Raw genomic sequence first — 15,362 nt, forward strand, 5'->3', positions numbered from 1 at the left:
TAGAACTGCTTTATGGTAAAGGGTTGTAAAATAAAATAAAACATACAAAGAATGTTTAATGCCTCTTTGTAGTAACAGTGGTTATATTTATTTAGTAATTATTAAGGCTTTTAACAAGGTTAAAAAATAAGAAATGGGGCATTTGGTTTTTATTAGCTGTGAAACTCTAATTCCTATCACTGGCCAACATTTTTTTTAATGAAACAAACTCGGTGACTAAAATTAGTTAAATGGAAGTTGTACCTTTAAAAGGAGCACCCAGGCGCTATGGTAAAAAGGATTTGTACACACAGATGAGTAACAAGAGTAAAGCTTGTTAGGGCAGCTTATCCTGTGTCCATCTGCTTGCCACTGGCAGCCAACCTGTACAGGAAGATGGGGGGACAGCTGCAATCTGTCATAACATACACACCCAGAGTAGTCTGGGTCGAGCCTTTCATACCAGTCTCCTGACTGAAATAGCACTGCCAGACTCTAAGCAGAAGGTCTACAGTGTAAACATACAGATTCTTATCTACAGCTACAAATAATCCAGTGTTTAGTTTACAACAATATAGAAATAGAACTAAAGCTTCCAGCATTCTTCACCTGGCAGGAGATCCTAGGAGCTAAAGTTTAGCTGGCCACATGCGGCATAAAAACACATACTTGTTGCTGCTGCTGTTAAAAGGAAAACTATACTCTTGAACACTGCAGGTTTCTATAAATCTATCTCACATAAAACAGCCCATATGTAAAACATGGTTTCATATAAAGATGTATAGAAATATTTTGATAACTGTATGTGCCATTGGATAATCACATATTGAAATACAGTGATTTTAAGTGCATCTCTCTGTGCCTACACACAAACAAAGCGCGCACACATACTGCTAGGAGGTTACATCAGCCAATGAGCAGTCAGAACTCCCTTTTTGTTCCACACTCCTTCCTGTTGCAGACAGAACCTGCATTTTATCTAGGGTTCAGTGTATGACACACAGAACATTGTAAAATGGTGGCTCGAGTTAATATAGGCTAAAGGATTATTTACTGACACGTGATGCCAATTTCATAAGATCACTTATTAGAAGTTTTCATTCAGAGAGTGTAGTTCTGCTTTAAAAATAAGGTTTAATTGGCATGCAAGTGTGAGAAGCTGCACATTAAAAAAGAACAGCGTCTCTGCAAAGGAATAAGGAGCTTATTAGCCGTGGGGAAAAGAGCACTCCTAACGCTCTCCTTTATTATATGGGGTACAGAAATCTCCCACAATAAAGTCAGGAACACAAGTACCAGGTACAAGTACCTTGGCAAACCATCATCACCATTTATTTATACAGTGCCAGAAAGTTACGCATCACTTTGCATTAATTAAACAGACAGAGTTCTTTACATAATTACAAGGGTAATTTGGGTAACAAGGGTTATAGAGAAAAATAGGATCAAGGGCCCCTAATCACAACAGCTTACAATCTAAAGGTCATTATAAATCTAGTTTAGTAATGTCAAGTCAAAATGTCAGTGTCAAATCATTATATTACAAAATTCTCACTAAACTAATATCTATAAAACAATTTGACTTAAACCTTACAGAACAGAGAGCCAATGAAAACTGAGTGACGCAATACATTAACAGAGGTAATATGGGCAAAAGGAAAATTATGGTTTAAGGGATAAAACGTGGATACACTTATTTATTTATTTTTTTAACTCAAGCTTTTTTTTATTGAATGTTAATGCAAAGTTACATCATATTGCAGATTTAACAAAATATCAGTTGTTACATACATAAAAGTAAGAGAAAGGAAATAGTTGTACATAGTTTTGGAAGGTTTTGGTTACTCTTTTGGTAGGTGGGTCTATGCGGTGTGGTGATACACTTATTTATTTTGACCAAAAAGCACATACCTGTAGTTAGCCCATATACTATAATATACAACATTTCAAAAGGGACCTATTTGGGGAAAAACTTATTAACACTTAGTCAAAATGTTTTATTAAATAAATTTTAATTAAAAAAATACATCTCTATGTATTTATTTTATGCCTGTTTATGATATATATGTGTGTGCATCTATGAGAGGTATTTTAAAATATGGTCAGACTTCCTGCTCCATGATGCAAAGCACTAAGGCCCCTGAGGCCCCTAAACACATTTAAAATACAAGACAGACTGTATGAGTCACCTTAGTCTTGAAGCTTGCCTTATGCAGCACAACTGATTAACCTTGTATGTGCCAGTCAGCCTTCAGAAGAGACAGACAGTGGGGTTAGTGCTAGAGCTCTTCATAAATGTTCTGCTGAAAAGAGATGCTTTATCACTACTGCATTTTCAGGCTTAAAAGCTTTCCTTTTCAGTGAATGTAAAGGTGGCCATACACGAGGCGATTTCGCTCGTTGTGCGATGAACGATTATATCGACAAACGATCGTATGGCGATCGAGTTCCCATACGATATGCCATCCACGAGCAACGATAATTCGGGAAAGATTTCGTCGCATCATTATCGTAAAATACGTACGATCGTACATCTACGTACGATCGAATGTCGTTGACTTCCGCTGCTGGCAATCGTGACATGCGCAGAGAACAATCGTTGAAAGACAAATGTCTGACACTCACACCAACTGGCAGATTTTATCGTTAAACGACCAAAATTTTTAAACCTGGCCGATCGATTTTGGGGACGATAATGTCGGCTCGTTTAGTGGGACGACGATCGTTCGTACACCACCAACTATACGATAACTTAACGATAGCATCGGATCGTTCGGGAATCGGTCGTTTGTAAGTAAAAAATCGGTCCGTGTATGGCCACCTTAAGGCAGCATTAGCGGTGTTACATTTTAGTTCTCCTTTAACATGCAAATGAGAGTTTCTCAAAAGGACCGCTGACTACAAAAGTTAAAAAAAACTCAATTTGTTCTATCTTACTGGTCAACTGGGAAAACATCATTCTATTTGCTTTCTATAGCTGGGATTCCCATGTAAAAGGTTTTGGTGAGCCACATAAGCAATAAAAAAAAGTTCCTTGAGGATGCAAAATGAGGGCTGTGATTGGCTATTTGGTAACACCATGGACTGCTAGTCTACAGGAAGCTCTTTTTAGGCTAAAACTGTCTATGATTTTAAGGGCTCTGGCACACGGGGGAGATTAGTCGCCCGCGATTAACTCCCTGTTCGCGGGCGACTAATCTCCCCCGTGTACCAGAGCCCTAAGACTTGCCTCCAAGCAAGAGATTTAAACATTTGAGGCCACTCCTGCCACTACTTTGAGGCCACTAGGAGCAACATCAAAGGGGTGGGGAGCAACATGTTGTACACGAGCACAGTGTCCCCTCCAATTCCTTTTTGTTTTGTGCGCACATTTTAAACTTGTATGTGCTCAGGTCAGAATAAATACAAAATTCTTTCTGTGCACTGGTCTCAAAATGTCTGTGCAATCGCACAAGTGCACAGTTTAGAGGTAATATTGCATGAGTCACTAGTTGGGGATCACTGTTCTATAGTTATATCAAAAGCAAATGGCCTTAAACTTCTTTAGCCTTTAATTTAATTGAAACAAGGGGCCTGCCATTTCTGGTAGATGCTTGTTTGAAAGTAACTGCAGCTGAAAAAACAATTTAGCATTTTCTGTTTAAATAAATACTCATTTTTAATTGGTGTTTTTTTCTCTGTAATAACACAATAGCTTATAATGAGCATAAACCCGACTTCTGGTGCTCAGAAGAGTAAGGGTTGTATTTTTATGCTGCTGTAGCTCTGAAAATACAGCAATATCAAAATAATTACATGACATGCCATCCCCAGGAGATGTTCTGGAGATGGCACATCTGCATTAGAAATTCCATTGTTTGTATTGCCTTAATGTAAAATGACATTTTATGATGTGTTTATTGTGGTGCCAATTCTCCTTTTAAGGATAATATATTGGTTATGAAATACAAAACATTAAAAACAAAGTAATTTGGGTTGAAATTCAGGACAGAACTTCACTTGCCTGCATAATGCAGGAGTTCCCAGACAACACTCAATACTGACTGGGGGAAGTTGGCTCAACATATCACAAGGAAACAGAGTTTGCCTCTGAAAGTGCCCTAAAGCACTAGAATTGAAGGCCATTTAATAAGATCTTCTCATACCTGATACTATACTATGAGCAAGTGCCAATGAACTTCAGTCTCAGTTAATTTCTGCTAAAAGGTACAAAGCTCAGGCAGCCTTATGGAGGGTGTGGTGTGCTCTTGGCATGTGTAAAAGATACAGTTTGCCAAGGAATTTATGAGTGTTACTTGCACAAGTGCATATTAAGTACCTGAAAACAGACACAAGTACATAAAGTCCAGTCTATGAAAACCATGTCTACCTTGATCAAGAGAGTGGAACATCCCTTTTCCAAACAGGCTATTCACTGTTTAAAGAGATACTGTTATTAACATTTTTACTAAAACACATTTCAATTTCAACAACTGTCCCATATGACTTAAAAACATTTTTAGATTTATCTGTACGGGGGTTTTATTTGCCCTGCTTCAGTTAACTTGTATATGTATGTATATGTATATTAACCAGTGACCAACTGAAATCTGTTGCAAAGTGACTGATAAGGGATCATTGGACATGCAATGCCTAATAAAAAGCTTTTACAAATACACATAGTATTTAATCCACTGTTTCATATGGGACAAAAAATTGCGATTGAAGTGTTATTTGTGGCATGCTCTGTAAGTGGTGCAAAACCCCTGGTCCACAATTGTTGTTACTAAACTGATAACACTACAGAGACCCTCCACTCTCCTACCCCAGTCAAACGTACGTCTACCATTTACCAGAAACTGATTTTCAGATCAGCAGAGGAATGGTGGTCCTGAACTTACTTCTGATGACTGGGAAGAGGCGACAGAAAACATTTACACCCTTATCTCGACAAAAAAACAACTTTTCATCAGCTGTACGTACAATCCTTGACAGACTCCTGCCCCAGATGTGGTGCGGCCTTAGCAAACTTTTTCCATATGATCTGATCCTGCCCCCCCCACCAGTTTTGGACCAAAGACTTTCTAGCAAATATCCTGTCCTTTACCAAGGCAGTCACTCCGGCCACCTACCTATTGGGGTACTAGATGATATCAATCCACTTAAATACCCCAGGCTGTGCTTCAGATTACTACCTTTCTACGCTAAGAAAACAATAGCTATGAGTTGTATGGGCACCTGACCCCTGACTGTTAGGGCTCTGGCACACGGGGAGACTAATCTCCCTGAAATGCCATCCCATCGGCGAAAATGTAAATCGCCTGTGGGATGGCATACGCAGCGGCGCGATTTCAGTGAAATTGCAGAAGTTTCCTCCAAGGCAACTTCCGTGATTTCCCAATGTTGACAAAAAAACTGCCGTAATTGAAACTTTCTGGAATTTGGGTTTAATCTTATCAGCGCAATATGTGCTTTTTATCCTTATGTAGATGTGGCACAGTCTGCATCATACCCCCTTATTTCCCATGGTCACATTTTATCCTGTTACACGAGAAAAGTTGTTTTAACATTTAGCGATCCCTTAAATTCTTACCCCTATTTCCAATGGAAGGGTGCTACTGTCCAGCAGCAGCACATTGGTGTAGGATTCATGGTTTTGTGACTTTGGGCTTGTGGAGAAAGCTGTACTTAAGTTCTGTCCAGGTTCCAAGGTGCTTATGCCAGCATTCTTCTGCATGCCCAGACGAGTACCTGGTGTCTGTAGTATACGGTAAGTACCTTCAATTTCTCCCATTGTGCTCCTGCAAGAAAGACAGGGTCATATTATGACTAAATAAATGTAGGGATGCAGAATGTGACCGCAAAAGAATTATCTTACATATGGTATCACAGTTTTTTCTCGGTGTTCTCCCTGGTACAACTTAACTTGTAACTTAATTGAGAAATACAGTATAGTTCCTACCAGTGAAAATGGAAATTAACACCCAGAGTCTAGCAACACTTGGCTCCAATAAAGCCAATCTGCATTTGAGATAACTCGATTATCCAACAACAAAAATAAACAAGGCCTTGATTTAAGAAAAGAGTATTCAGCAAGCAACACATTTATTTTTAGCATACCACAAGCTGTTTAGGCTAAAATAGGACACTGTCTGGACACATGCTTTCAGTATTAGATGAGTTACAATAAGGTCCAGTAAAGAGAAATAGAACTCTCCCTCTTTTCATGTAGAGCTGCTGTGGCTAACAGGAACTCTATTATAAGGGGTGTGAAGGCTGCATAAAGATATCATGAAATATGAACCCAAGCCTGTAGCAATGAACCCAAGCCTGTAGCAATGCACTTACTAACTTTTTCATTTACACATTCTTCTTTCCATGCCCATACCAATATCATACAAAGCATAAACTGCTTGCCTCCAGCCATGTATTATCAAGTCAATGTAGGGCAACACAACCACAGCAGGGTTCCTACATGGGCAGATAATCGGTGCCTATTTAGATGTTTTTAACTAAATCAGTAGATTGGGGTTTGTTGATTCATCAGTCAAGCAAGATGGGAGATTTCACTGACCAAGGGCATAACACGGACCATGAGCAATGTGATAGCTGTCAGGAGGGTCCAACATGAAAATCAGCCCTATTTGGTTTATGAAGAAGATGGCAGAACCAGGTGAATTAGACCTGTTGGTCTACTAACATACACTCAGCTTTTGTATCAACAAGAAAATGAAAGTTGTCGGTCTATTAATGTATGCCCAGCTTTTGTATTAACAAGAAAATTGTAAAGTTGTTTAATAAAATTCTATTTGTGAGTGCACTGAAACACAAGAATTTATATATTTTGATTTGCTTTGTTTTATATATAAATCCCCATCCAACATTTTCCATGTTGCAGGTTAATTATCATCTACAGGGTTTCACAGGGTTCTGAATTATTTTTTAACGATTATGTCACACACAAAAATGCAAGATGATGCTAGGCATGTTGATGGTCTTAAAAATCCCTTTGGAGGGCCACATCCATGTGAAATATTTTACAATGTTTAAAGTACATCCATCAATTTTCTTAACAGCATTCCCAGGATTTAAGAACTACAATGTTTGCTGTAATAGGCTGGATAATCTGTTCATTAAATCTTTGCAGCATTAAGAATAATTACTGGATCAGCCATATTAGCTCTACAGTGCTGGTGCTTAGCAAACAGATTCCATATGTTCCATAAGTAAAGTAATTTGTACAGAAAGCGACATCAAAATGCCATGGTCAATAAAAATGCTTGAACTCTATGGACTCATTCTTCCAGTCAGTCCTATGTAAATGATTTGCAGCTGATTATGACAATGCAGTTACTATAACACACCTGTTATGTTTTCCTACATTTCTACTTGTATTGGATGCGTTATTTTGAATACTTGAGACTAATTTGAGCCTAATAAACTTGATCTAATAAAATAAAATGTTAACAGCTTTTCTTTACATTTTTATTTTTGGTATATGCAATACGATGTGGATGATTGTTAATTTGGCATATATGTTGGCTTGCAAACTTAAGCTTGGTTAAGGTGACCAATCAGATTGCTATATATTGACATTTATTATTGTGCATAGAATTTACAGATCGGCTTACAACAACCAAAATGGTTCTGAAAGATAACAACTAGGTATTGTGAACAAACATGGTTGAAAGGTGCAAGAAAACGAGGATTAGGGTTTATTTTAGTTGCCTAGTTGGTGAGGGGAAATAAAAGTGTGATAAATATAATTATCTCTGTAAGTCTTGTAATTTGGAGCACCATGTCGTTAAGTTACTAAAAATCATATTTACATATTAAAAGAATGGTTTTGATATAAATACGGATCTTTGCAGCTTTGTTATGATCAAGTACAAGGTACTGTCTAATTATTACAAAGAATAAGCAAGCCTGTAAAAACAGAATTTTTTTTTTTTAGTTTTACTTAAGGAAAAACAACACAGTATTTCCACAATTCCTTGGCTTTCTGGATAATAGATGCAGATGACATGCCTGTACCCAAGGACATTGTTCTGCTCCATTTTCTACTGTCTGTCCCATCATCTAAAATAGATTGTCTAGCTTTATTTCTCAAAGGTAAAAGTGTTAATTAAAATAAGCCGTAATTATTCTCCAATTAAAGTTAGAGTACATGTAATTATGATGTTGGCGAGACATGATGAGAGAGAATGCAACCTTAGTGATGATGGAGATGTTTGTTCCAAGAAAAGCCAAAGAGCTTAATTAATAGCGGTTTATTTACTGAATTAGATCTCAAGTGAAACATTTCTACATAAAGTAAAATAAATTGGGATTTAAATTTAATCACCTACTTACGCCCAGGCTAGCTCTGTGGCAGAGAAGAGAGGGCATATGCCTGGATCCCCAAGCAGAACTGATATCAACAGGTCAGTAACACCATTAAACATAGTAACATAGGTTGAAAAAGACATGTCCATCAAGTTTTACCTTTTATGTCTATATGAAACCTGCCTAACTGCTGTTTGGAGAGGCTTGGGTTTTTTGTTTTTTTTTTGCCTTCCCTCGGATCAGAGGGAAAAATGTATTCCTGACTCCAAGATGGCAATTGGAACAACTTGTACTATGGGTTATCTTCTATAACTTTGTATTTTCTCACTTGCTAAAAAGCCATTAAACCCCTTCTTGAAGCTACCTAATGTATCTGCCAGTACGACTTCATAGCTCTCACTGTAAAAAGCCCTTTGCGAATATTTAGACGGAACCTCCTTTCTTCTAATCTGAATGGATGCCCTCATGTCTGCTTAGAATTAGATAGATAATTGTATGATCCCCTTTTATATTTATACATCGTTATCATATCACCTCTTAAGTGCCTCTTCTTCAGTGTATGCCACACAGAATAACGTTTGGAGGGGTCTATACCTCCCTTCATCAAGTTGTGTAGACCCCCCCCAAACATTGTTCTGTGTGGCATAACTTGCTCAAAATACAAAGGAGTGCACCAGCAAGAAGTGGTGAGTGCTGTTAGTTCTTACTCAAACCAAGTGCATAGTGCTGACGTGGCAATACATCTAGAAGTCTGCACAACTGATATTTGAAGCACAGATAACCCTTGTGCTTCCCAAAAAAGATTCTTGTATATATACTCCACCGTAAACAACCCCAACTTAACCTTTCTTAATAACCGAGACTTTCCATACCCTTTACCAGCTTAGTTGCCCTTCTCTGAACCCTCTCTAATTCAATAACATCCCATTTGAGCACCGAAGACCAAAGCTGCATGGCATATTGTGGATGGGGCCTATCCAGCGTTCGGTAACGTGGAAGAATAACCCCCTCTTCCCGTGAATCTGTGCCCCTTGTAATACAGCTCAAGTCCTTGTTTGCCCTTGCAGCTGCTGCCTGGCATTGCTTGCTACAGCCAAGTTCTACACTCTCCATCTACAAGGTCTCCAAAGTCCTTTTCCATTACAGACTTGCCTAGTGCAGCCCCATTAAGAGTATAACTGGCTGCATATTTTTATATTCCAGGTGCATGACCTTACATTTATCAACTCATCTGCCACTTAGTTGCCAAGATTGAAAGATTGTCAAAATCCTGCTGCAAGCATGCCAAAATCTGGATTGAATTAATATGGCTGCATAGTTTTGGGTCATCTACAAACACTTATACTGTACTTACAATACCCTCCCCAAGTCAAATAGAAGTGGACCCAATACAGAACCCTACTTCAATTAGAGAATGTACCATTGTACAACCACCCTCTGTACCCGATCCTGCAGTGTAGCCAGTTTCCTATCCATGTTCAAACGTCTTCACCAAGACCAATAGACCTTAGTTTAGACAGCAGTTGTTTGTGGGGCACTGTATCAAAGGCTTTGGCAAAATCAAAATAAATCATATCAACTGCAACCCCACTGTCCAACTTCTTACTAACCTCATTATAAAAAGCAAAGAAATTTGTCCGACATGACCCCACTATTCTTATTTATAATGGGCAGCATTACTTACCAGACACGACATGACTTAATTTTGCTAAGCATTAAGTTCTGATTCTGTCAAGTAAATTGACTGAGAGTATTGCAATCTTTTAATCCATCCTATAGAGTGGGAGTGTCCCACAGGGATAAGACCACTCCTTCCAGTAGGTCTCAAGCATTCTGGATAATAGAAACTATACCTGTGCTATCATTTGACTACACAATACAGTTCCCATGTGCACAAGCAAGGAGAGTTAGATCTTATGGCCCAATATCATTCCTTAGTAAAATTTAGTGGCACTCAGCATTCTCTAGTAAATGCCCACGGAGTGACAAGTTGTGGGAAAGAAATCCTTCTTATGACAAATTGTCAAGAAATGTTTTGGCTTCAGACATGTTCTTTTCATGAAAAAACAATGACAAAGAATGACATGTAGAGGCAATGCAGAGAAGTATGGGAACAGTTTGGAGTGAGTCATTTTAATTGCTGCAACGTTAAATAGGTAATAGGGCAGAATTTAAACTGAGGAGGATTTACTGTTTTATGACTGGAATACTGTAATCAAAATGTAATCTTTGGATTTGTGCCAGAAAACTAGGCACAATGTTAGGATAATTAGGGTAAAGATATTAACGTACATTCTGGTCTTGTGATGTACATTCTAAAAGAAATTATTTGTGTTTGTGCTTGTTTGAATGGGGTACAAGTATGGGTATAAGTATTGTGAAACCCGGATATCCCGAAAGTTCCAAATTATGTGAAGGCCATCTCCAATAGAGTCCATTTTAAGCAAATAATTGTAATTTTTAAAAATGATTACCTCTTTCTCTAGAGTAAAATAGTACCTTGTACTTGATTGTAACTAACCTGCATTAATTCATATTGGTGGAAAAACAGCCCCATTGGGTTTATTCAATGTTTCACTTTCTTAGCAGACATAAATTATAGTGAACTAAATTACAGAAAGATTCCTAATCCCACATCCCAAGAATTCTGAATAAAAGATCCTGTGCATGTACTTTATTTCATGTTACTCATGGCACCAGCCCAGGCTACAATTCATTAGAGAAGCACTGAATTCAAGATTTGGTTTAGGGTTCGACCAAATCTCAGTCTTTTTCAGCAGGATTAATTCAGATGTGCCTGACTAAACTGAATTCAAACCCTTAAAATCAGGCGACTGTATGTTTTTTCCGCATACATAGGATTCAGGCAAAACGTTTGTGAGATTTAAGATTTGACTGAATCCCAAAAAAGTAGATTTGGTGCATCCCAACTATTGATTAAAGCGCTGCCTACTTCTTTTATACTCACAGATATCCATTGCCCAGGGTAGAGAATAAGAATGTCAATGGGGAGGGGATGTCATCAGGAACTCCCTAGTGAATAAGTCACATCTCCTAGCTAAATCCCACTGTTTATATAAGCGCCTTTAAGCTGCTGGCACTTTATTGTGTTTGTGTTTTATTGTGTTAGTAAAAATGGAAAATGTTAATCTACTATGCATACGCAGGCCCAAGACCAAGATGTCTGGTACAGGTATAGAACCTGTTATCCAGAATGCTCGGGACCTGGAGCTTTCCGGATAAGGGATCTTTCAGTAATTTGGATCTTCATACCTTAAGTCTACTGGAAAAATCATTTAAACCCAATAGGATTGTTTAGCCTCCAATAAGGATTAATTATGTCTTAGTTGGGATCAAGTACAAGGTACTGTTTTATTATTAGAAAGAAAAAGAAAATTTTAAAAAATTAGAATTATTTGCTTATAATGGAGTCTATGGGAGATTGCCTTTCCATAAATCCTGGACAACGGGTTTCCGGATAAGAGATCCTATACCTGTGCAGGTATGGGATCCATTATCCAGAAAGTTTATTTCCTTTTTCTCTGTAATAATAACACAGTAGCTTGTACTTGATCCAAACTAAGATAGAATTAATCCTTTTTCCCTGTCTTTCCCATAGCTACCTGGTGCTGTAATGGCTATTATTCTAAAATACTTTTAGCTTTCTGATTTCCCTAAACTTTTCCCATTTAATCTAAATTACATTGTTGGTACTAGACCATGAATTCATCCACAAGAAATCATTGATTGCTTCAATAGGAACTGCCTGACTCTGCCAGTATAAATTGTTCTTTGCTTGAAAATGCTCTAATGGCCATGAAGCCTCACCCTAAAAAGCACACACATTAAAATATACTGAAAACCCTGTAGGTTTATTTACTACTAACAGATGCTCCACAAAGAACATATGCATTCCTTTTACATCACAGCAATTTTTATTGTTTGCTAAAAAAAAAAAAATTTAAAGGAAAGCCCTTTTTGCAAAATTTTGTTGTTACGTTAATGCAGGGAAAACTTAGCTATACTGACATTTTCCTTGAAAGTTTCAAGAGTCGTCTCGGTCAGCACCATGGGCCAGGGCGCTTTCCATTGAATACTATCAGTAGTGGCAGGCAGACACAGGTTTTTGGTGTCCCAGTTTTCTATATTTGCACCTAAAATTTGCAATGGGTCCCTTATTTGTTCATATTGAGTTTACAAGTATTAAAAGACTGTTTAACCAGTTATCTTCCTAAATTTTTAATGTATAGTCAGGCTGTGCCCCCTCATATATAACTTTCAGCCTAGAAGAGCAAAGGGGTGCACCGGATCCAGCTGAACCCCAAATCCTTTGTTAAAAATGTGACTGAATACCGAACCAAAACCCAATTTGTATATGCAAATTAGGATAATGAAGGGTTAAAGAGAAACAATTGCATTGTGCGAGGTAAAAAAATTTAAACTTCTATGTTTATGGGACAAAAAGTCACATGATTTTAAGGATTCTGTTAAAAAAGGTTGCATCTAGGCCAAATCTGAACCAAGTCCTGGATTCGGTACATCCCCAGAGGAGCCAGCCTCACAGTTTGAGAAAGCCACAGTTATCGACACCCCAGGAAGATCTGTGGTTATTTGTGACCCATAAAGCACTATGTGAGAGTCCTTTGTTATGTTGGATGGATCTCACAGGCCCTGTGCGAGTGTTGAGGAGAAGCAGCCATCTAAATGCTTATGTTCCTGGTTCTATAAAGTGTAATTATTCACAAGCTCTGTGACTTCCATCAGTGATTAATCCCAGCAGGAATGTCACCCACTGTGATCATAAAATTAATCTGTTTGAAGTTTTCTTCAATAAAGTGGCACGTTTTACAATTTCTGGTGCAATGTTGTACCGCGTTGTTAATATATAGGTCAGTATAGCCTTTGCCACTCTAAGCCATGGAATACTGGCTGCATTGTGCGCTGCTCAGGGAAATAACTATACTTTGCAACTCTCACTGCAGGTCACATCGCAGTATGGTGCAAACTGGCAGCCAGGAGCAGGAATGGGTAAAGTTATTTGCTGCCCCAAGATCAAGGTGAACAACCCCTTTAAAGCCTTATGCAAATTTAAAATAATGAGACTCTGGGCCTCTCAGATGACATTCTGTTGTAACTGATAAACAATGCAACAATGTGATTTTTAGCTGAAACCTACCCGAGGCATAAAATTATAAACAAAGCTATACATACATACGAATCACGTGTGACGTACAGATTCCGCGTAGCTGCAGACCAGTGTAAATTACACGTGAGCCCAATGAATAGAAAGGGAGTGAAACTTGTTGTGTGGTCAAATGGAATGCACCAAAGTTGCAAGTTTTATTACCTTGACACTCAGAAGCCAAAGCACAAGAAGCAAGACATGAGATGAATGGAAAATTGATGTGGTGATCAATCTCATCAAAATTATATCAAAACCACCTATGTGCATGAAGCCCACAGGGTAATGTATTAAGGTACAGATACTTAAAACAACATATTTCACATGTAATAATCCAAATAGGTTTATATTTTTTAAACACAATAAATATGATGAAAACAACTGTTCCTGATTATTCAGTATAGTACAGCATCACCTAAGGCATGCACATGAGATACAGACAGGTTGTGTATGCTGAGACAATTTGCAATTGGTCTTCATTTTTTATTACTTGTAGTTTTTTTTTTTTTTTTAATTTCAGTTTTTGTTTAGCAGTTCTCCCATTTGGAGTTTCAGCAGCTATTTGGTTGTAGGATCTAAATTGCCTTAGCAACCAGGGTGTGGTTTAAATAAAAGACAGATATATGAATAGGAGAGGATTTGAATAGAAAAATAAGTACTAAAAAGTAGCAGTAAAAATTAAACTGTAGCCTCACAGTGACTTCCATTTGAAAACTGCAAAGAGTTGGAATAAGAAGGAAAATAATTCAAAAACTATAAATAATGAAGACCAAATGAAAAGTTGCTAGGAAAAGGACATTGTATAACATACTAAAAGTTAAAGTAGAAGGAAAGGCTAAGTCACTTGGGGGTGTTAGGCACCCCCAAGTGACTTTAATCGCTTACCTTTTACCCCGGGCTGAAGCCCCTCTTAGAAGAAAACCGCACCAGCCCGGGGGTACAAGGTAAGCGATTAAAGTCACTTGGGGGTGCCTAACATTTTGGCACTCCCAAGTGACTTAGCCTTTCCTTCTCCTTTAACTTAAAGGTGAACCACCCCTTTAAGTCTACTATGGGTCGGTTGAAATATTTAACATAGCAAATCATAATATTCCACTTAATGGTTTTACTTTTGGGCAGTAGCACAGACCAGTGGTCACCCAACACCCATCAGCCTTGGTAATGCAGTTACTATAGATAACTGACAAGCTACAGTAGTCGACGATTACTAGCATACCGAGTTTTACTTTAGGTCAGCCTTTACTCCACACAATAGTGTTGTAGCAGAAAGCTTTACTCAGGGTAGTAATTAAGAATTTCTCACCTACAGAATCTCATAAGCTAAAAGCTAATATCACACAGGGCTGATTCTTGGCCTGCGGATAAACACAAGCAGAGCATCAGTCCTTGCACTGGCATCAGCCTTTTCCTGTGCCTGCACCTGGACCGTTACGTCGGACAAGGTACAGGCACAATGAATGGATTTCAGTGCTGAAACATGCAAGAGTGGAGAAATCCACTCTGTATGCCTGCACTCAGGATGGTACAATGGTTCCAGGAGCAGGCACAGGGAAAGGCTAATGTCAGCATAGGGGCTGATTCTCTGCCTGTGTGTATCCTCAGGCCGAGAATCAGCCCTGTCTGGCATTACACGAAGGGTAACTCTACAATTGCTCTACTTCTTCTACTATTTGATAATAAGAACCTTAAATGAATCATGACACTACTGTTATTATTATTAAAGGAACAGTAACACCAAAAAATCAAAGTGTATAAAAGGAACTACAGTATAATGTACTGTTGCCCTGCACTTGTGCAACTGGTGTATTTGCTTTAGAAACATTACTATAGTTTATATTAACAAAGCTGCTGTGTAGCCATGGGGGAAGCCATTTAAAAGAGAAAAGGCACAAGTTAC

The 15,362-nt window shown here is 38.2% G+C and overlaps 1 protein-coding gene across 1 annotated transcript in view; it reads right to left on the bottom strand.

The window, feature by feature from the left end:
- Window positions 1–15,362, bottom strand: part of farp2 (FERM, ARH/RhoGEF and pleckstrin domain protein 2) — a 70,790-nt gene that overhangs the window by 52,507 nt on the left and 2,921 nt on the right. Inside the window, exon 2 of the mRNA XM_031902739.1 lies at window positions 5,552–5,759. Coding sequence (XP_031758599.1) covers window positions 5,552–5,752 — 201 coding nt within the window. The 5' untranslated portion in view covers window positions 5,753–5,759. The remainder of the gene's footprint in view (window positions 1–5,551; window positions 5,760–15,362) is intronic.

Source organism: Xenopus tropicalis, chromosome 5 (genome assembly GCF_000004195.4).
Source record: "Xenopus tropicalis strain Nigerian chromosome 5, UCB_Xtro_10.0, whole genome shotgun sequence".
Classification (NCBI taxonomy): domain Eukaryota; kingdom Metazoa; phylum Chordata; class Amphibia; order Anura; family Pipidae; genus Xenopus; species Xenopus tropicalis.